This window comes from Ochotona curzoniae, unplaced genomic scaffold (genome assembly GCF_017591425.1).
Source record: "Ochotona curzoniae isolate NIBS_2020 unplaced genomic scaffold, NIBS_Ocur_1.0 scaffold_4701, whole genome shotgun sequence".
Lineage (NCBI taxonomy): Eukaryota > Metazoa > Chordata > Mammalia > Lagomorpha > Ochotonidae > Ochotona > Ochotona curzoniae.
Window position 1 is genome coordinate 49,638,673 of NW_024467122.1, and position 20,611 is coordinate 49,659,283.

The 20,611-nt window shown below is 44.1% G+C and overlaps 1 protein-coding gene and 1 long non-coding RNA gene across 4 annotated transcripts; one reads left to right on the forward strand and one right to left on the reverse strand.

The window, feature by feature from the left end:
- Positions 1-1,522: 1,522 nt before the first annotated feature.
- Positions 1,523-5,212, forward strand: LOC121148305. 3 transcript variants are annotated; one of them, XR_005882548.1, is made up of 3 exons: positions 1,523-1,678; positions 3,181-3,264; positions 4,186-5,212. It is a non-coding gene; the product is annotated as an uncharacterized LOC121148305 (long non-coding RNA). The 3 variants fall into 3 exon arrangements; XR_005882547.1 differs by having other exon boundaries at positions 1,523-1,633; XR_005882549.1 differs by lacking the exon at positions 1,523-1,678 and adding an exon at positions 1,812-2,058.
- A 7,938-nt stretch (positions 5,213-13,150) lies between these two features.
- Positions 13,151-20,424, reverse strand: OIP5 (Opa interacting protein 5). Its single transcript, XM_040968439.1, has 5 exons — positions 19,914-20,424; positions 19,681-19,747; positions 17,578-17,700; positions 15,835-15,916; positions 13,151-13,625 (listed from the first exon to the last, which is right to left on the reverse strand). Exons 1-5 carry the CDS (start codon positions 20,422-20,424, stop codon positions 13,500-13,502), a joined length of 909 nt encoding a protein of 302 aa, XP_040824373.1. The 3' UTR covers positions 13,151-13,499.
- Between the last annotated feature and the right edge of the window lie 187 nt (positions 20,425-20,611).

The window sequence follows — 20,611 nt, forward strand, 5'->3', positions numbered from 1 at the left end:
TCCCTGCACAGGCAAGGTGATGATGTAGCCACTGGTCATCACTCCAGGCCCTAAGTATTTTCTTTTGAAGATTAGTTATTAAAAATATAAAGGGATGATACTCTTTCGGCTGTACCTTCAGACCAGAGACTGTCTCCCCATGAAACTGTTGAACTTATCTGCACAATAAGATGCTGGACTCTATGTTTGTAGATGCTTGCAAGGAAAAAAAATCTCAACTGAATTTGATCTGTGGTAATGCAACAAGATGGAAGAATCCACCATGTGGGGGGGAGCAGGTTTTGGGGAGGGGAGGGGGAATCCCAGTGCCTGTAAAACTGTGTCTCATGATGCAATGTAATAAAAAAAATAATAATTAAAAAAATATATAAAGGGAATTGTTTCTTGACCTTTTGGGTAAGATTAAGTGTAAAATATATATATATGGGGGCCTGGTGTGATGGCGTAAAGCTAAAGTCCTTGCCTTGGGCATGCCAGGTTCCCATATGGGTACCGGTTCTAATCCTGGTGGTCCTGCTTCCCTGCCTACATGGGATACCAGCAAATGCATGATGAGGACCCTAGCTGCTAGGCTACAGCATCAGGCCCAAAAATTTAAAATTTCTTTAATGTACATTTATTTATTTGAAAGCAGAAAAATGGAGAGAGTCTATTCACTGGTTCACTCACCACATTCTAGGTACAGCCAGACAGGCCCCAGGCTGAAGCCAGGAGCCAGTGACTGCATCTGGGTCTCCTACCCAAGTGTCAGCGACACGATTACTTGAACCATGATGCTGTCCCCACTGCACCGGGAGGAAGCAGGAGTCAACAGTGGGTTTTGCAGAGTGGCTCAGAGGACAGCTCTCAGGCTATTGGGGAGGTCTGTGGACTTCCACCACTCACCCAGGGGTCTGCTAGTTGCAGCCCGCCGCCACTCCTGGAACCATGGACAGAGGAGCATGGCCTCACAGCTAGGGGTAGCTGGTAAAGACAGAAGGGACCATGGCCGGCGCGGTAGGCTAGTGGCTGAAGTCCTCGCCTTGCACGCGCCAAGATCCCTTATGGCGCCCGGTTCTAAATCCTGGTCTGGGAAAGCAGTCGAGGACGGACCAAGAGTGAGACGAATAGTGCAAACGGCAGGTCAGCGACCAGGCTCTTCCGGAGTCGGACAAAAAGATTAGAATCAATAAATTTTCTACCTAGAAGTAGAAACCCTGGGACCGGAGAGCGAAACTATTAGCCTGTGGTTTAGCCTAATAGTGGCTTAAAATAACCGCCAGGCCTCTGCATACCTACCGCGGAAGTAACCTCACATTCCAATAAAGGTATCACAAAAGAATTTCTCCCTATTACCTCAACCCAATGACCCAATCCAACCAAAAGGAGATCGAAAGACTTGGGCCGGCGCTATTGATGGAAATACTTTCCAACCAATTGACGGCGGGCGCACAGCGCGCGCGTGCGAACCCGTGTCCAATCAGCTCTCAGTATTAGCGGCAGGGGCGGGGCTCGTTGGAGGGGCCCGCTGAAGGGTTGGCGGATCTGAGAAGGAGCGAAGATGGCGGAGTGATGCGCCCCGGGGTCCGGCGGCCTCCCGCCCCGGGGCTGCACCGCCCTTGGGAGGCCCAGGGGAACCGTCGGACCGTGTGAGGTGAGCTGAGATGCCGACGACGGGAAGCGAGCCGACGGTGTGGAGGTCGGTGCGGCCTAGCGTGGTGGGGGACGTGAGTGCCCTGGAGGCGGCGGCAGCGCGGCCTCCAACCGGGTGCGGCCCCCAGTCGGGCGGTGTCCAGTCCCGGGAACCGTGTCCGGCCGCACCTGCTTTCTGGGCGTACGACCCGCCGCCTCCTCAGCCGCCGCTCCCTCCGAGCCCCGGGGCCGTTCCTCAGGCTGCCCTTGTTCGCCACGTTGGCTAGGGATCACACCCGCGCGGGCCCGTACCTGGCACCTGCTGCGTCAGCCGCGGTTGTATTTTCTGTAGAATAGCTTTGTTTTGTGGACTGAATCAGGTCCTGTGCCCGCTCTTGCCCCCAGACTCGTGGATTTCCCCCGCCGTTGACCTTGAGGGGTGGTGCGGTGAGTTATCCCCAACATTTCCACTGAGCTTGGTTTGTCGCCAACACCCTCGCGCATCCTGGTTCCCCTGCCCACCTCCCAGACTTAGGGTCGGATGGGCAGCTTTGCCCCTGATGGCCTGTGGCGCATTCATTTCTGCCAGCTCCAGGTCTGTGCAGAATTTTCGGCTGTTGGTTTCCCACACAGCACTGAAGGAGTGCTTGTTTTTACTGGGCGAGAAGTTGTTTTGTGGAAATTTGTGTATTACAGTAGAACTGCAGACGATCTTTATTTATTTACGTTCCTGTTTAATTGTATATGGAGTATCTCTTTGTAATTTTTTTCTTTTTAATATTGTTTACGTAATTTAGAGGGATGCACGCCCATGTGGGCTTCCATGTAATTCGGATTTTAATACCCCTCATTCAATCACACAGTTGAAATCTAGGAAAGTTTCTGTAATTAGGTTTCTGCATTAGTTAGGCCTGTTTAAAACTCAGGCACTTTAGTTGGGTCCAGTGCACATGGACAAAATACATAAATTTTTTTGGTAGGTCATATATACTCGTTTTTGGCCCTGAATTAGTGTATGGATTGTTTTTAAAGGTTTGTTTATTTGAAGTGTTAGAGAAAAGGGGAGAGACAGAGAAATCTCCCATCTGCTGGCTCACTCCCTGAGACCCCAGGTTAGGCCAGGCTAAAGCCAGGAGTTTCTTCCAGGCCTCCCCAGTTTGCGGCAGGGGCCCAAACACTTTTTGCTGTCCTCCACTGTTTTGTCCAGGCCATCAGAGGGAGCTGAACATTTTTCTTCCCTATCTTAAAGTCTGGAGTGACTCTAAAGACCTATAATCCCCCTGATACTTTATACACAATTAGACATTCTTGTTGGAATAGAGGCCATATTATCATCAGAATCTCAGCGGAGTGTGTTTTATACAAGTTTGACAACTGAAGTACAAAGAGTAAAAAATTTCAAGATTTAATGACAATTCAGATAGAGTAATTTCTTTCTGGTTGTTCCTATTGAGTAATTTCTGACAGTGATCTCTTTCGCAAAAGTAGCTTGATTTGTTTGAGTAAGATTGTACACCAGTGCATATAATACAGGTCTGTGTTGTTACTTTACTGTTTTTTCATTTTCAGATTCCTTACAGGAAGAACATCTCTTGAGATTTAGGTGCTTTTCATTCATCTCAAAAGCAAAATTCTGAACTCAGGATTTGGCAAGTAAGTAATAGTGAACTCACCATTCTAAACTCTACTTCAGTGGCTTGATAATTCTAGAAAGGTGTGGGTGTTTATCCTACTGGTTTTCCTGCTTCTCACCTAGTTCCTTGAGTGGATTTTCAGTCGCCACTTCCCGTGCAGGCTGTGAGAGGCAATTGTTGAGCCCAGTAATTGGGTTCCTGCTACCCGTCATGAGAAACCTGAATGGAGACCCTATCACATAAAGGTTTTTTTTTTTTTTTTTAGATTAATTTACTTTTATTGCAAAGTCAGATATCTATATATCTATATATATATAGAGAGAGAGAGAGAAATATCTTCACTCCCCAAATAACTGCAACAGCTGGTGCTGTGTTGATCCGAAGCCAGGAGCTCTTCTGGGTCTCCCATGCAGGTGCAGGGTCCCAAGGCTTTGGGCTGTCCTCGACTGCTTTCCCAGGAGACAAGCAGGGAGCTGGATGGGAAGTGGAGCTGCCGGGATTAGAACCGGCGCCCCTATGGGAGGTGAGGACTTTAGCCGCTAGGCCACACTGCCGGGCCCACAGTTTGGCATTTTTAAAAGATTTCTTTATTTATTTATTGGAAGAACAGAATTATACAGAGAAAGAGTGAATTTTCCATCCATTGGTTCACTCCCCAAATTGATGCAGAAGTCAGGAGCCAAGAGCTTTTCTTAAGTCTCCCGTGTGGATGCAGGGGCCTAAGTATGTGGGCCATCTTCCACCACTTTTGTAAGCACATTAGCAGGGAATTTGACCAGAAGAGGAACAGTGAGACTCAAACCAGCACCCATATGGGATGCCAGCCATGCTGGCCCCATGGACATTTTATTTTACAACAGTGTCTCTTCCAAAATACTCTGTTAGCTCATTCAGAGCTGCCTGACCTAATGTTTGTATTTTTATTTCTTTGTATTTTTAGGTATTTCTGTGTTGAACTACTCGAGTGGGTAGTACTGCTTCTTTTATCCAACCACTTTCCCTCTTCCTGAGATGTGGGTATCTTCTGCACGTGTCACCTCCACGATCGGGGATGGAAAAGACTGCTTTTGTTCCACCTTGCAAATTGAACAGAAAACCCCTCGGTGTGCTGCTATCCTGATGGCTTCCCCAGTAAGAGAGAAGCAACTGACTCAAGTCTTCTCCTGCAGTCTGCCTAATTTGGGGGAAATGGTTTAACATGCTAAAGGATATTTAATTTGAAACAGGTGGCTTAGATGGTGGTGGTTATGAATTCTTTAAGTTTTGTTCCAAACAAGAAAACGAGCAAGTACAGATGATTTCTGGGCTTTTGCAATTGTCTTCCAGTTTTAGCCACTAGTGTGCTAAGCATATTTGAGACTGCAGCGGTATATTCCAAAATCACCATTCTAGTTTAAAATTAAGTGAAGTTAAAAAATGATTTGTTTGTATATTTGAATCGTGGCTCATCCTGTGACATTAATCCCCTGTGAAAGTTCAAAGGTCAGGTTTTCCTGGTAAAGCAGCATGAAGATGGTACATTGAGGTTCATGTCATGAGTGAAGAAACCATCAGAGCTTTGCTTAAAATACACATTTTCACATGCGTTAACTACATTTTTGTGTAAGAAGAGGGATTTTTCTCCTAGAGACGAAATTGTTGATTTCTTTCTTGGAAGTCTTTGGACATTTGGTTTTTAAAAAAAATGTATTTTCATTTCTCTAAGGAAGAACCATGTTGTGCAATGAAGGAATGATTGGACTTAGTTGAAAAGATGTTGAAAGAAAGCAAAAGGTTTGTGTGATGACACCCTATTCACCTCGCTAGATGGGAGGCTGCTGTGTTACAAATTCATCCCTTTTTTCCTGGACTAACAGCACATGGAAACTTTGTGTTACTACAGCTAGAAGAAATTGACATAAGTGATTTCTCAGTTCAGAAGATGTGATGGACTCTGGCATAACCTGCCTTCAGCTTTGGACATAGAGTAATGAGAACAACGTTTCCATGTACTTCCTTTTTCCTAAGGTGGGGTGGGAGGGGAGGTGTCTTAAGTAGCTCTAGCTGACAGTATGACATTTTACCATAGATCTTGCCTTTTTTTTTTATAAAAGCCTAGATGACCCTTTTCTGTCAGCTCATGATGGGTACCTGGATGTTTGATTGACTTTTCTCAGTGGTAAGTGTAACATGATGTGGAGGAGACTGGGGCTCAGGTGTCTTTCCCCAGTGGAAAGTGAACTCAGAGAATCTCAGAAGCACTGTTCCCGCGTTTGTGATTAGGCTGTGGTAAATTTAGAAGAACTGGGTCTTCCTTTCTTTCCTCCTTAACGATTACAGTGAGTGACAAGCAACTACGGGATGCTACCTCCCACACCAACACAAGACCACTGTGCTAGTTCTTAGAGCTGTACCCAAGAGTGGATCCTTTGCTTATTGTTGTTTGTGAGTGAAGAGAGTTTTGAATTTTCTTAGATGAAATGTAAGTACAGGTAGTGGTGGTGGTGTTTTCTGAATGTCCACCCAGAGCCTTGTATGCAGTGATGCTAGAAACCTGGGGCAGGGTTGTCAAATTTGAACATGATAGAAATGACCAAAATAGGAAATGTTGAGCCCTCGAGTAATTTGATTGGTAAGTCAGTCTGAGTTGGGATGAACTTTTTAGCAAAATAAATAGTATAGGTAAAATCTAATTTAATTGTGGGCAATTACTGAGGGTAAAATGTAGCAGACATAACTTTGGTTAAAGGTTCTTATACTTTTCTCCTAAGTGATGCTTTCCTTGTAGTAGTTTCAGTATTGCAAATGAGATGGAGCCTGTATACATAGGTTCCACTGGTGCGTTGAGAATTTTGGATCCTGGAGAGTTTGTACCTTCTTGTGGTCTTACCCATCTTCTCATGTCCTTACCACATCTTTGTGCATAGATTCCTTTGGCAGGGCATATCGGCATCCATCAGCCAGTGCTGATGCACCTGTTTCGCCAGGTACCAGACTTTGCCTCTGCAGATGCTTTCTGCGCTTCACCTCACAGCTCAGAGAACTAGTGTGTTTAAATGCTCTTTCAGATTGTTCCTGCATCTCCCATGGTTGATACCAGGTAGTAGTTAACAAAATCGGTATATTCCAGTTGTAGTTACCCAGTGTTTACCTAACTCATCTGGGGTTCTTTTTTGGGGGAGGGGATCGAATTTACTTCTCTTAATGGCAAAAGCTGTAATCTTAGGCAGGGCTGTGCCTCATGCTGTAGCTATGCCTCCTTTTTCTTTGCTCATCCATATTAGCTAGCAGTTTTTCTTTTGAAAAGTAAACAAAAACGGGATATGTGCAATAGAAATATATATATGTATATTTTAATACTTGTGGACAAATGTTACAAGTTGTTTAAGAACAACAAAATCACCAATGTCTTCCATTTTGAGATGTGTATAGTTTTGTAAGCATTAGTGCTTGGTAGCATATTGTAGTGCCATGTTAGGGGTTAGTAGTGCATGAGCCTAGTAATAATTTTAAACTTCAGGATGAATTATTGATAATAACCAATAGTGTAGAAAGAGTAGATTAAATAGATCTTTTATTGTTAATATCTGAATCTGTGATATTCTCCCTGGGGAAAAGAGTTTAAGGCCAAAAAGACTCATTTATAAATAGAAATAGGGGTTTGCAACTTGAAATACTTTGAGGATATTTTTTTATGAGGTAGCTGGAAACCAGCTGCCTTTGTATCTTGTGAAACCTCAAATCTAAATGAGGCCCCGTTTGATGATTCTGCTCTATTAGTTTGAAATGAGCTTGTTCTCACATTGTATGTTTTGGGCTCATTATTTTTCACTCCATGTACATCAGAAACTTTTATATTTTGCATGTCTTATTGAGATGCTATGTTAATTGCTTCGATTGCTTTCTAATTGCAGGCCATTTATATTTCCTCTCTGTAGCATGTGTGTTAATGGACAAATGCAGTCCATAGTTTGGACTGTCCTAAAGTATTCCTACCCTCTTCCCCCCTCCCCCGTTTTTTTTTTTTTCCAAATCTGCTGAATTGAGAATTGGTAGTGTAGCCTACCTAGGTGATAAAATGACTGTTTCCCTTGGTACAATAAACCTCAGGCAGCTTCCACTCTTTACTTCCCAAAATGGTTCTTTTGTTCTGAAAGCACAGATAGCTTTCCTATAGAAAAGCTACCTCAAAAAGCTGCCATGAGAACTTGGAAGTGGCAGTTTTCTGGGGTGGTTTGTCAATCCCAGTAAGAGACCAATATTTTACATGAGTATGATAGGAAATGCAAATCTGTGTTAATAATGTAGCATATCTTGTACATGAGCAAGCAAGAACAAGCAGACTGGCCGCAGGGCTCCTGGCCGGAGCATCAAACCATGTTAGTGTGTTTAAAGTTGTGTGGCTGAGAAAATTCATTTTTGAAAGGCATTTAATTTTTTACAAATACCTCTGAAAAGGTAATGCTACAAAAGGTACAAAAGTGGCACAGTATATAGGCTGGTTCCTGTTGCAAAAAATAAACAAACAAACAAACAAAAAACCTTGTAAAGCCATAAAATTAACTAATAGTTTTCAAGAGGTAGAAATTTAGTAGCAATAACAGTTTTGCATGTGTAGCGAGTGGCTTCAGCAGGGTTTGTAGAGTAAGTGATTGCTACCTGAGTTTGTGGAGTTCTCTGACCAATAGAATGGCACAGAAGGAAAAATGCTGTGGGCAAAGATCATATAAAAGGTACTTTGTTTTAAAACAGTGTGAATGTATATGGCTATGTAAATGTGTTAGAAAAATGAACTTCTGTTGGAGGCTGACCCGTTTTTCTAAAGCACAGGGTCAGAGCTGTTGCTGTGAACCCTTCCTGGAAATGTCCGGGCAGTCCCAGGGAATCCAACCCTCAGGCTTTTTCTTTCATATGTTCTCCATGCCATTTACTGTACGGTTCCTTTAATCTTTGTTCCTCGTCCTTCTCCCTGGGCTTCCAGGTTCACTTTCAGGAAGAAAGTGTGGGGTGTATGGGTTAAGGGTCAAAAATAAATGAACAATACACTTTTCCTCATGCTTATGAAGTTAGAATTTAAAGGTGAAAAGGAATAGCCAAAGACTTTTAACAGACTTTTTTAAAAACCTTTGTCTAATGCAGATGTACTGAAGCTTCTGGTCTATGACTGCTCATTCTTTATTTACTTATTTATGTTTTAACAAGCAAAACCTGGGAAACTACTTTTTCTTGATCTCTGGCATCACATATGACAGTGGAAAAGGCATGACCTCCTCTTTCTTTTGCATCATGTCCACACTGGCCATCGGCACCTTGAAGATCCAAGAAAAGGCTGGATCTCTGGGCCTTTAGTGTCCCAAGGGAAAAATCTCAAAAGTTGGTTAAATTGAAGAGTATCATGAATATTCAGTTACTAAAGGGGCAATTCCAGTAGACAGGAAAAAGTTTTAAATTGATTACAGCTCTTCTAAATGTCTTAACACTGTCAGTTGATGTTCAACATTGAAACAACAAAGCAATATTCAAGCATCTGCACAACCGGAGGAACATAACTGCACTCCCAAGTGATGGCAAAAATTGGGTTACCCTTAACAGCCATGGTGATAGTTCCAGTGCTAAATAAGACATGGCACAAGTTTTTGTAGATTTAGAGCATGTATTTAATTTTGGGAGCTGTGATCTCATGTTTACTTTTTATGTACCTATGATATGCAAAATATGAACAGACCCCCCGCCTCCAGGAGTTTACATTCTCATGGTGCTGTTGGTGCAAGCAAATTGCTTCTAGTTTTTTTTTTAGAACATTGCTTGGCTATTCGACCATATTTGGAAGGCTCCCCTGGCAGACAGTTGAAAAAGCAGAGGACTATACTAAATTTCAGGGCATTGATGTTTGCGTTTACATTGTATTGGCTCTGCTCTTCAGCAGTTCTCCCCCGCCCACCGTGAGCTGTGCAGGCAGTGCTGTGACTCAGAAGCCCATCCCGCCTAACGGCACCTTCACCACAGGCCACCTAGAGTAGAGCTCTCAGTGACTGGCCGTGGCTTTTCCTTTCCCACTGCTTTCACAACAGTCTTTGCCCAGGAGGGCCCCCATGATTTACATGTAAGCGTTTTATAACCCAACAGTGATCCTAATTTTAACCTTTTGGCTTGACTTGCACCTCTGCCGTGAAGCAGCATTTTGTGTTAGATATGAAGCATCGGCCTGCATTCCTAAGCAGTTACTTTACTTCAACTCCAATCTTCCATTGGCACTTTGCATGCATCCTTGTTATTTCCCATAACTCCTCTTGAACATGGGGTTTCTTTGCATGCTTATTACAACTGGATCTGGTTGAAAGTGCAAGTGAGTAGTGGCACTTTCAACTCTGATTTCACAGTACTAATATTCTAATGCATGAGTGAAAAATTCCAGTACTGTGTGGCTACTAGTAGTTTTATATATGCATTTCTTAATAATGATGAAGCAATAGACCTGAACCAATAGCTTAAATTTATTGTTTGTATCATTTTCATTTTCTAATCAAAGATTACCTTACTTCCACTGAAAATGGGAAGTAGAACAGGGGCAACCACAAGACATTCATACTAAACTAGCAGAGCATAATGATGCTCGCCCTCTAACCTCTTTTCTAGACTCAATAGTCCACACGCATGTTTCAAAATAAAAGGCACAAAGTAAGCATGTTGGATGAACACGCTGCTATAATATCAAAAAGGTGCAGGGTTTTCAGGGAGGGTGGGAAAGTAGGGAGTGTTAGTATGGCATGTATAGAATAGCTAGGTATGCAGTTTGTCTGAAAACATTTCTGTAGACTGAAATATCTCAGACGTGAACTGTCAGTACACACATATCCCCCACGCTGTGGCAGCTCTTGTGCATGGCTCTTGTCCTGACCCATTGTTCAGGATCCATGGTGCGAGGGAGACGATGCCATTCGGCAGAAATAGTCCTCAGAATGCCTGTACATCTAAGTTTTGCGTTTTCTAGTTACTGTATTTACATTTAAATATTTGTTTTAATAGCTAGAGTGTCATCTTTGATAGTTTTTTTGTCACAGATTTTGATCCTAGGTAAATAGAATATGGTTTTCCTACTTCAAAAAAAACAGAAAACCTTGTTTTAATGGGGAAAAAAATCAATTTATTGTTGTGGGTTAAAATTTTTCTGATAAAGTTGATGTTGAAAGAACCACAGGTGAAATTCCTACTGTCTGAATGGAGCCACCAGGGAATTCAGATCAGCCTAGGGGACCGTTGGACTGCTGGGCTTCTATGCTGGGAGAGGGAGAATACTATCTCCAAAATCATGTTCACTTGTTTGTGATATGAGATGTCTTGGTCAGCACCTCTAGCAAAGGTATCTGTCCATGATTTGGAATTAGACTTGTCTTTGTGAAGTTTGGTTTCTGTTCAGGTATAAGAAATGAGATGTATTTCCCACATAAAAATTTCTCTTTTGCCACTTACTGATAATGTGTCTTCCAGCCAGTAAAATTTAAGCTCAGAGTTAACTCTGTTCCCATTATTCCAGTGAAAGACATATTCAAATAAATATCAGGAAACCAAATTCTCACAGGTGATTTCCCCAGAGACCTCCACTAGAGCGAGAGTAGATAATCTTACGTTTACTATTCTCAGGTTTTGTCTCCTGTGGTGATGGAATATAATTGATATTAAAATATATCCTCCCACAGGTTAATAAAAGCTATTCTGGCAATGCATTATCTTCAAGCTTAATGTACTAGTTTTGGATCATACCTTAAAATAACACCTCATAGTAAAAACATGAAGACTATGGGAGTGACTTCACAATGTAGTTCCTTTTCCCCATGTATGAGATGCTCAGTGTGCTTGTTTTGTGTTGTCTCCTTTGCATCACTGGTATGTTAAAGAATTGCTTTGAATATGTTTGAAGTATTACAAAGGCAGCTTGCTTATTATCTATGCATTTTTGGGATTTCTGAAGGAGAAATTTTATTCTTTGATGTGAAAAGGAACTGTTGTAGAGTTGGAAACTCTGCACCTATGTGTTTGTATATATTTACTTCTTAGCAATAAAGCAGCATGGGCTGAGAATGCACTGAAACTTTTGTTGTTGTTGTTTATTAACTAATAGACAACATCAAGAAATGCAGATTGGTGAAAATGAAAGAAGCCTTTCCATGGACATGAGGAGAAATAGATATTTAAGAACAAAGTCATGAGTTTTTTGAAAACTTATTTGTGGCAGTTTCTGGTGTTACTGTTTGATGTGAAAAGAAATGCATGTGTTTAAATCGCCCTGTTTTACCATTAGGACCAACCTGTGAACAAGTATGCTTTGTGGTAAAGGGATAGTGAGATACTAAGCATAATGATGAAAGAACCATTCCAGCGACTCCTTCCCATCTGAAATGTAAAGCATCTTAAGATGCTATTGTATTTAATATGGAAGTATTGGTTTTGTCATAAATTCTCAGATGGCTGCAATGGTCAAAGCTGTGGCAGGGACCCAACCTCTCAGGCAGGGTGCTGGGAACTACCTGATATCTAAGTGGCATCTTAACCTCTAGGACAAATTCTGTCACCGCTCAACTTAATTTGATGCCAGTTCAAGCATTTAATTTTTAAAATTAATTTTCACTTGAAAAGTAGTTATTACAAAAAGAGACAGAATCATCCATCAGCTTGTTCACTCTAAGTGGCAGCAGCCTGAACTGGACCAGTCAGAAACCATAAACCAGCAGCTTCCTCTAGGTCTCCCACATGGTTGCCAGGGACCAAGAATTCCAGCCATCTTGCTGCTTTTCCAGGCCATAAGTGAAGAACTGGTTGGAAACACAGTGGTTGGGACCTGAATCAGTGCTCATTTGAGATACTAGAACCACAGGCAGATTAGCCACTATGCCATAGCACAAGTATCCTAAGCATGCATTTATTTGAAAGGCAGATTTCCAAAGAGCACATCTTCTGTTCACTGGCTCACTAAGATGGCCACAGTGGTCCATGAGTAGAGTTGAAACCAGGAGCTTCATTCTGCTGCCTTCCCAGGCACATTACCAGAGAGGTAGATTGGAAGCGAAGCAGACAAGACTGCAACTGATAGTGGCCCACAGGTGATGGCTAAGTCTCAAACCTGGTTTCCAAGCACTTAGTATTATACTGAAAGATCTCAAACAAGACCAACTCCACAGGTTAAAAACAGCTACAAAAGATCAACCTTTAAAATCAAATTAAGGGAGTATGTTCAGCTTGAAATAATCAGGAACTTTTTTTAAGATTAATTTATTTTTGTATTGGAAACTCAGACTAACAGAAGAGACAGAGAGGAAGATCTGTCTACTGGTTCGCTCCTCAAGTGGCCACAATGGTTTGAGCTGAGCTAATCCGAATCTAGGAGCTTCTTCCAGGCCTCCCATGTGGGTGCAGGGTCCCGAAGCTTTGTGCCACCCTCCATGCTCCCAGGCTATTAGCAGGGAAGGTGATGGGAAGTGGAGCACTTGGGACCTGAACTGGCACCCATATAGAATGCTGACAGTGTAGGTGGAGGCTTAGCCTATTATACTACACTGGCAGCCTCCAATGCTGAAATCTACCCAGCCACCTACTGTTTATTATGTGGTTATGACTTTCTGTCTCTTCAAACCCCTTAATACAGTTAGAACTTTACATGTCTATCTCTAATTAGATTATAAATTCGATTATAAATTCAGGATAGGCAGTAGCTGTCTTTCTCCTGAATCATTAGCCTAGTACCTTGTAAATATTAAATGATGTTTCAACAAGCTATATATGACCAAAGTGCTATATAAACATTTCATTGAATGATGTTTTATTTTATTACCATGTTAAGCTACGTTTACCACTGCTGACAAAGTCTACATTGTCCAGCAACTTATTAAATATCACGAACACCGTGTACTTTATTAAAAAAAAAGTGATTTTCAGCAGTGCTCTCCACATACTCATCCACAGAAGGATATTGGGGTTTACCATGAACACCAGCTCCAATTTTAGATCAACCATGCTCCTTTGGTTCAAGGGGACACATGAGATATTGTTTTCTAATTCCTAAATAACAAAGCAAGATGTTTTCAGAGCTAAGTATCACGAAATTGATAGGAAATTGGCTAGGTTCTTAAAACAAATGGCCACGGAATATACATAGAAGGCTTTAGTCTTTCAGCTACAGAAGTCACTCAGAACATCAGCTTACAGGCACACAGCACATCCTGCCCCAGTGGTTCCTCAGAACTGACCAGATGGCACTGGTGGCTGAAGACCGTAGGGGGCCTAGACCCCATTCCCAAATCTTGGTTCTGTGTTGGTCCTGCTCTTGCTCTGTTCAGGAGCCGCCTGCTGCAGGGTCTTCACTAGGGAATGTAAGCGACTGTGTGTCAGCATGATCTTCTCTTTCAGCTGGGAAGACAAATGCATTAGGGTACCTTAGCTCAAGTCAGTCAGCTGATGTAAGAAAACATTAAGTTACCTCTAATGATAAAAACACATTTCTTTGGTCAGTGAAAGAATGTTATACAACATAGTGTGCAGGGAGATCCCCACATAGACTTAGATGCGAAAGGAGTCCAGTGGTTCCTGAGCATTGCCAATCTTGTGAACAAGTGGCAGCAAAAAGCTGTGGAAACAGAAGCAGCAGGGTAAGGCCCAAATCTTGGGACTTTGCACCCAGGTGAGAGACCTGGATAAAGCTCCTGGCTGTGGAAGATCTCTGTCTCCTTCTCTATAAATACGCCTTTCCAATAAAAACAAAGGTTAGGGCTTAGCACATTAGCCTAGCAGCTGAAGTTATCATATAGCACATGCCAGGATCCCATACGGGCACTGGTTCTAATCCTGACACCCGTGCTTCCTAGCCACTCCCTGTTTGTAGCCTGGGAAAGCAGTAGAGGATGGTACAAAGCTTTTAGACCCTGCACCTGCATGGGAGACCCAGAAGAGGTTCCTGGTTCCTGGTTCCTGGCTTCACACTGGCACAGCTCGAGGCTTTGTGGTCGCTTAGGGAGTGAATCTTTAGACAGAAGATCTTACTCTGTCTCTCCTCCTCTCTGTATATCTGACTTTCCAAGAAAAATAAATAAATCTTAAAAAAAAGAAAGAGTAATAATCTGGGCCTGGCGGAGAGCTTAGCAGCTAAAGTCCTCGTCTCACATGCCCAGGATCCCATATGGGCACTAGTTCTATGCCCCACGGCCCCACTTCCCATCTAGCTCCCTGCTTGTGGCCTGGGAAAGCAGTCGAGAATGACCCAAAACCTTGGGACTCTGCACCCGCGTCGGAGACCTGGCCATTGCAGCCATCTGGGGAGTGAATCATTGGATGGAAGATCTTCCTCTCTGTCTTTCCTCCTCTCTGTATATATGACTCTCCAATAAAAATAAATCTTTTTAAAAAAAAAAAATTCGAAAGTTTCAAAAGACTCAACATTAAGTCAAAGGAAAAACACTATTGCAGAGTTCCTATGGGCGGCCCTTAGACCTACTTCCCCATGCTGTTTCTGTGCAGAGCACGCCTGGGTTCTCGGCTTTCAGTGTGCCTCCTTCCCAGGCAGAATCCCTACGCTTCTGCTCCCAAGCTGGGTGGCAGGGACAGTCTCATGGAGTGCCACTCCTGCTTTAGCCTCTCCTAGGATGGACTTCCCATGATCCAAGCCAGCCAGTAACAGGGTGTTCAAGCCCAACCTGTTCAAACGGCCTGTTGCCCATTTTAGTGAACCAAGTGCCAAGCCTATTTTTTTTTAAGTGGAAAGGCAGATAGAGAAAGAGAATGCTTTTTTGTCTGCTGGTTCATTCCCCAGTGGCTGCAGTGGCCAAAACTAAACTGATCCAGAGCCAGGAGATTCCTCCAAGCCTCCCACACAGGTGCAGGGTCCCAAGGCTTTGGGCTGCCCTGGACTGCTTTCCCAGGCCACAGGCAGGGAGCTGGAAGGGAAGCGGAGCAGCCAGGTCATGAACCAGCGCCCATATGGGATCCCGGACATGCAATGCAAGGATTTGCTACTAGGCTATTGGGCTGGACCCAGCCATGCCCATTAGTTTATGGATTACCTGTGGCTGCTCTTGCACTAGAGTGGCACAGTAGGGTAATTCAGAACATTGGTCAAAAAGCTTAAAATATTTGTTATCTGGCCCTTTACAGGAAAAGTTTGCCTACTCCTGGCTTGAAACATGGCCTCAAAAGTATAATGAGCTTTGAAAAAAAATAAGCTTTTAAATAATTGTTATCTTTCCTTAACATTACTCCTACTGAAAAATGAAATGTCACTGGTTACTGATGTGTAATTAGCAAATGATGAATACCTCTAAGCACAAAACCAACAATTTGTTCTTCTGAGGAAGGTTAAGGCATTTCACCAGAATGAATGAGCAAGCTATTCAAAACAAGCTGTTTTATTAAACTCCAAGACATCTACCAATTCCAAAGCCCATTTAAACTGTCTTACCACTTTTCTGAGAGACAAATAGCAAAACTTGGTCCAAAAGGGTGATGCTCTCTCCTAGCACAGCGGAGGAAGCAGGAATGTAGTGCTTACACACATATCCAGCACTCCAACTTACCTAACAACATGGCTCATGTGTTAAAGGAGTTCTACAACCATGCTGAAATTTACCTCTGCAATCTTCTCTGCCAAGGGCATATTGTGAAAATCCATCTCAGATGCATCCACTATGGCTTTTGTTTTCAGGAGATAGCTAGACAGGAAACAAGAAATATCAATGCTTCTGTCTGCTGTGGTCCACTCCCCAAATGACTGCAATGGTCAGGGCTGGAACAGGCCCGGTGCCTGGAGCTTCTTCCTGTTCTCCCATGTGATTGCAGGGGACCATGGACTTGGGGCCATCCTCCACCACTTTCCCTAGCCATAAGAAGGGACCTGGATTGGAAGTAGAGTAGCCAGGACTCAAACCAGCGTCTATATGGGATGCTGGCATTGGAGTGGAGGCTTCACTTGTTACACCACAATGCCACCCCCAATATCCTCTTTTTTGTTGGGGTTACAGTAACTATCGCTCAAGGAGCCCAACTGCCCACAAGGAAAGGCCACAAGAGCCACAGAGATGCTGACCCTGAACCCTGTCTCAGCTGAGGTGCTAAGAGACACATGGCGTGCCGGCCAGCCCCACCCTGTACTGAGAACCAGTGAGTCAGTTTATTTATTGGGCACAGAATCTTCCCTGACTCATTTTAAAGATTAAGAAATTCGAGTTTATTCCACTAACAAGAACTCAAGTTACAGCTCTTTTGGGCTATCTGTTTGTTTCCAAAATAGTAACATACATTTAAAGATTTCTTTTTTCCTCTTTAAACTTAGCTATAAACAAAATTTTTGAAATTAAAAATAAAATATCACTCCAAGTCAAGTATGTACTTGCTGTTAGAAATATGCAATGAAGGGTCTGGTGTGGTGGCACAGCAGTCTATTCTACCACCCTGTGGCTCTGCCATCCCCTGTGGGTACCAATTGGTGTCCCGGCTGCTCCACTTCTGACCTAGCTCTCTACTTATGGCCTGGGAAAGCAGCAGAAGATAGTGCAACTCCTTGGACCCCTGCAGTCACATGGAAGACCTACAGGAAGCTCCAGGCTCCTGATAGACACAACTTTGGCTATCATGGAGTGAGCCAGCAGAAGGACGCTCTCTCTGTCTCTCCCTCTTTTTTCTTTCTTTAAGATTTATTTATTTTTATTGGAATGGCAGATTTACAGAGAGCAGGAGAAACAAAGATCTTTTGTCTGTTGCCTAGTTCACTCTACAAGAGGCCACAACTGCTGGAGTCAGGAGCCAGGAGCTTCTTCTGCGTCTCCCACATGGGTACAGGGGCCCAAGGCTTTGGGCCGTCCTCCACTGTTTTCCCAGGTCACAAGGAGGGAGTTGAATGCGAAGTGGGGAAGCTGGGATATGACCCAGTGTCCACATAGGATCCTGGCAGTTGCAAGTGAGGATTTTGCCACTTTGGCCCTTTCTGTGTAATTCTGACTTTCAAGAATAAGAAATAAGTCTGTAAAACAAAAAGAAAAAAATGTATAAAAGCTTTTACAAGTAAAAGCTTACCTTCCAGAAATTTTCCAATAAAACAGTATACGCTGAATTATTCCTTAGTATGACTATTAATCCATGTTATGACTAGAAGATACATAAATGAATTGTGTTCTCAAGGGCATTTTTGGTTCACCTGCTACCTTAAAAAAAATTATTTGTCCTAGACACATTAGCAGGCAACTGGATCAGAAGCAGAGTAGCAGGGTTCCAAATCAGCATTCAGATATGCAATGTTTGCAATGCAAGGGATGACCCCAACTTTAAGACACAGTGGCTGGCTTTAGCATCTTCTTGGATACACACAGTTACTTACCACACCATTTTGTCACTGGAAAGGCAGAAATGCCCTCTCAGGGCAGCCAGGGCAGCATATGTAGAATAGAGATGGAAACCAATGGGAATCCCACAGGAATTACAGAACAAAAGGTTGTAAATACTAAGGGAAATAAAACAGAATATGAGTAAGAAACATTCTTAGTGGATGTGTAATAGTTAACTAGTCTCATGGGACACTGCTGTCACCTAAGACAGGTGAGGGGTTGGCGCTGTGGCACAACAGTTAAAGATGCTGACTATGCTGCCAATTTCCCCATATTCTGCACTGGTTTGAGTCCTGGCTTCCAATCTGATTTCCTGCTTATGGTCTGCAAAAGTGGTGGAGGCTGACCCAAATCCTTGGGCCCCTGCACCAAGTTGGGAGACCCAGAGGAAGTTTCTGACTTCCATGTGGATGGAAGATCTCTTTGTCTCCCCCACCTCCTGTAACTTTGATTCCCAAGTAAATATAAAATCTTACCAACCCCCCAAAAAAAGAGAAAAAAGCGCTAAAGTACCATTTCATAACACTACACAGGTCCTATAGCTTTTTTTTTTTTAATTGGAAAGGCAGATGTATAGTGAGAAGGAGAGACAGAGAAAGATCTTCCATCTGCTGGTTCACTCCCGAAGTGGCCACAACAGTCAGAGCTGAACCGATCTGCAGCCAGCAGCCACCTCCTGGTGTCCCATGGGAGTGCAGGGTCCCAAGGCATTGAGCCATTCTGCTTTCCCAGACCACAAGCAGGGAGTTGGATGGGAAATGGAACAACTTGGGAAAAAAAATGTCACCCATATGAGATCCCAGCATGTACAAGGTGAAGATTTAGCCACTGAGCTATCTGGGCCTCCCACAGCTTTTTCTAGTCTACAAATAAACAGTTGAGACTTTTCTTGCCAACATTTTACAAACCATCTAGAATAGTATTATCCTACAGGAATAGGACATGAGATGTATGTCATTACTTTCACATGCCTTATTATTTATTTTACTTGTCTGAAATGCAGTGGGACAAGCAGATTTCTCCCATTGGTTCACTCCTCAAGTGCCTGCCAACAGCTGGGGCTGGGCCAGGCTGAAGTTGTGACCCAAGTACTGCAGCTATCATCTGCTTCCTCCCAGGGTCACATTAACAAGAAGCTGGCCAGGAAACAGAGCTGGGAGTGAAAGCCAGTGGCTTCGCACTGGGAAACAGGCACTTTACCTGCTGTCTAAACCCACCCAATCATTTTCAAAAATTAAAAAAAAAAAACAAACTGGAAACAGGGAAAAATCAGTTTTAAAATATTTTAGGTGATTCAATAGATAATTTTCTATACCAGCTCTTTCAAATGTGGTGTGTTATCTGCACTCGCAGCATCATTCCCAATTTGAATGGCTTACACTTTAACAGATACAGTACCTACCAATGACCTTACTGGACAGCTCAAGGCTAGATACATTATTCTCATCTTTCCAAGGAGCACTGGACAACAGCAAGGATGCCACTATGCTGAGTTTGCTATATTCCAAAATTCTCCTGGGATTAAAGCAATTAGCAACCCCTACACTTGAACTGAACTGGTCCAAATGAACTGTCTTGCGTGAAAGCTGACAGTCACGATGTAGAAAATATATAACCCAAATTCACTGAGTATTTTATCACTATCTGTGAATCACAGTCCAGCCAGGTACAAGGCTGATTACGCAGTACTGAAGTACAAACATTCAGCCTGTGTTCCCCTCCCAGTTTCTGGGGTGACTAAATTCCACCGCCCAACCAGTTCATTGTCCACTCCATGTTAAAAGCAAATGATGGCATGTAGCAGTCAGCTGTTCTGACTGTAAGTGCTTAGCTTGCGGTCTCCATTTTCCCTGCATTTCACACGTGCATGCCACTTAGGGACAGGTAGCCCTAGAAGGATCTCCAGTCTCACACAGTAATGCAATGTTCCCACGACTGGGTACAAGCAGCCTCATATCCTGAACGGATACTGCGGGCCCAGCCCACGCTTTGCCTGTAGCCAAGAAACAAACTTTTCCAGGCAAGTGTCAACTCCACACCGCTCAGCCTCCTCCAGTCAGGAAGCCGGGGGCGGGGCCGCCACAATGGGCACCTACCTCAGTTTCAGCGCCCCTTCGATACCCACTAGCAACGGCTTTTCCAAAACCACGTTGTTGGTGACTCCTAGGAAGGTAAACTCTGGTCAGAATCGCTACCTCCGAGGGCCTCGAACACGGGGAAATAAATAAATAGATAGATAGATAGACAGATACACATCTGCCTCCTGGACAGAGTAGACACGGCCACAGCAATGAACAGCAAACCTCTGGCGGCCCCCAGCCCCACTCACTGGAGAAGGCCACGGCCCCGAGGGACCGCGACAGGTCCCAGGCGAGGTGCACCGAGTCGGCGAGCACCGCGTAGCACTGCGCGCACTGGAACACGGCGCACCTCTCGGGCCGCAGCCACGCAGGCATCCGCGGGCCGGCGGCCGGCTCCTCCGACCCCCGGCCCGCAGGCCCGAGCGGCGAGGACCCGTCCACCACCTGCGTGTCCCACTCCATGGAAGCTAAAGAAGCTTCGTCGGTCGCCTCCTTAGCGGTATCATACGAGTCACAGCGGAGAGGTTTTGCCTTGTGGGAACGCAGCGACCACCGCCCAGCGGCCATCTTCCTGAATCCCGCGCCTCGGATCCGAAAACGCACCAGGCCCCGCCCCAGGCGTGGATGCTGCGTCCTCATTGGACGGCGATCAGCCGGGGCTTTGCCCGCGCCCTGGCTGGCCCTGGCACGCCTGTGGGCTTCTCGGCGCCGGCGTCTTGTGGGGACGAGGGGTGGAGCGAATGATTGTCGATATAACATTCAGCCTTTCTATTGGCCAGTGTCAGAAAACCCCGCCTTCGAGACGGCTTCAACCAATGGGAGTGCACCGTCCATCATTTAAACTAGATATAAACTTCTGTTTGGTCAACGATTAACCGGGCGCCAGTTTTGAACGGTGCTCGTCTGGTGTGGACGTCCGTCTTGTGTCGTCTTGTGTCGTCTTGTG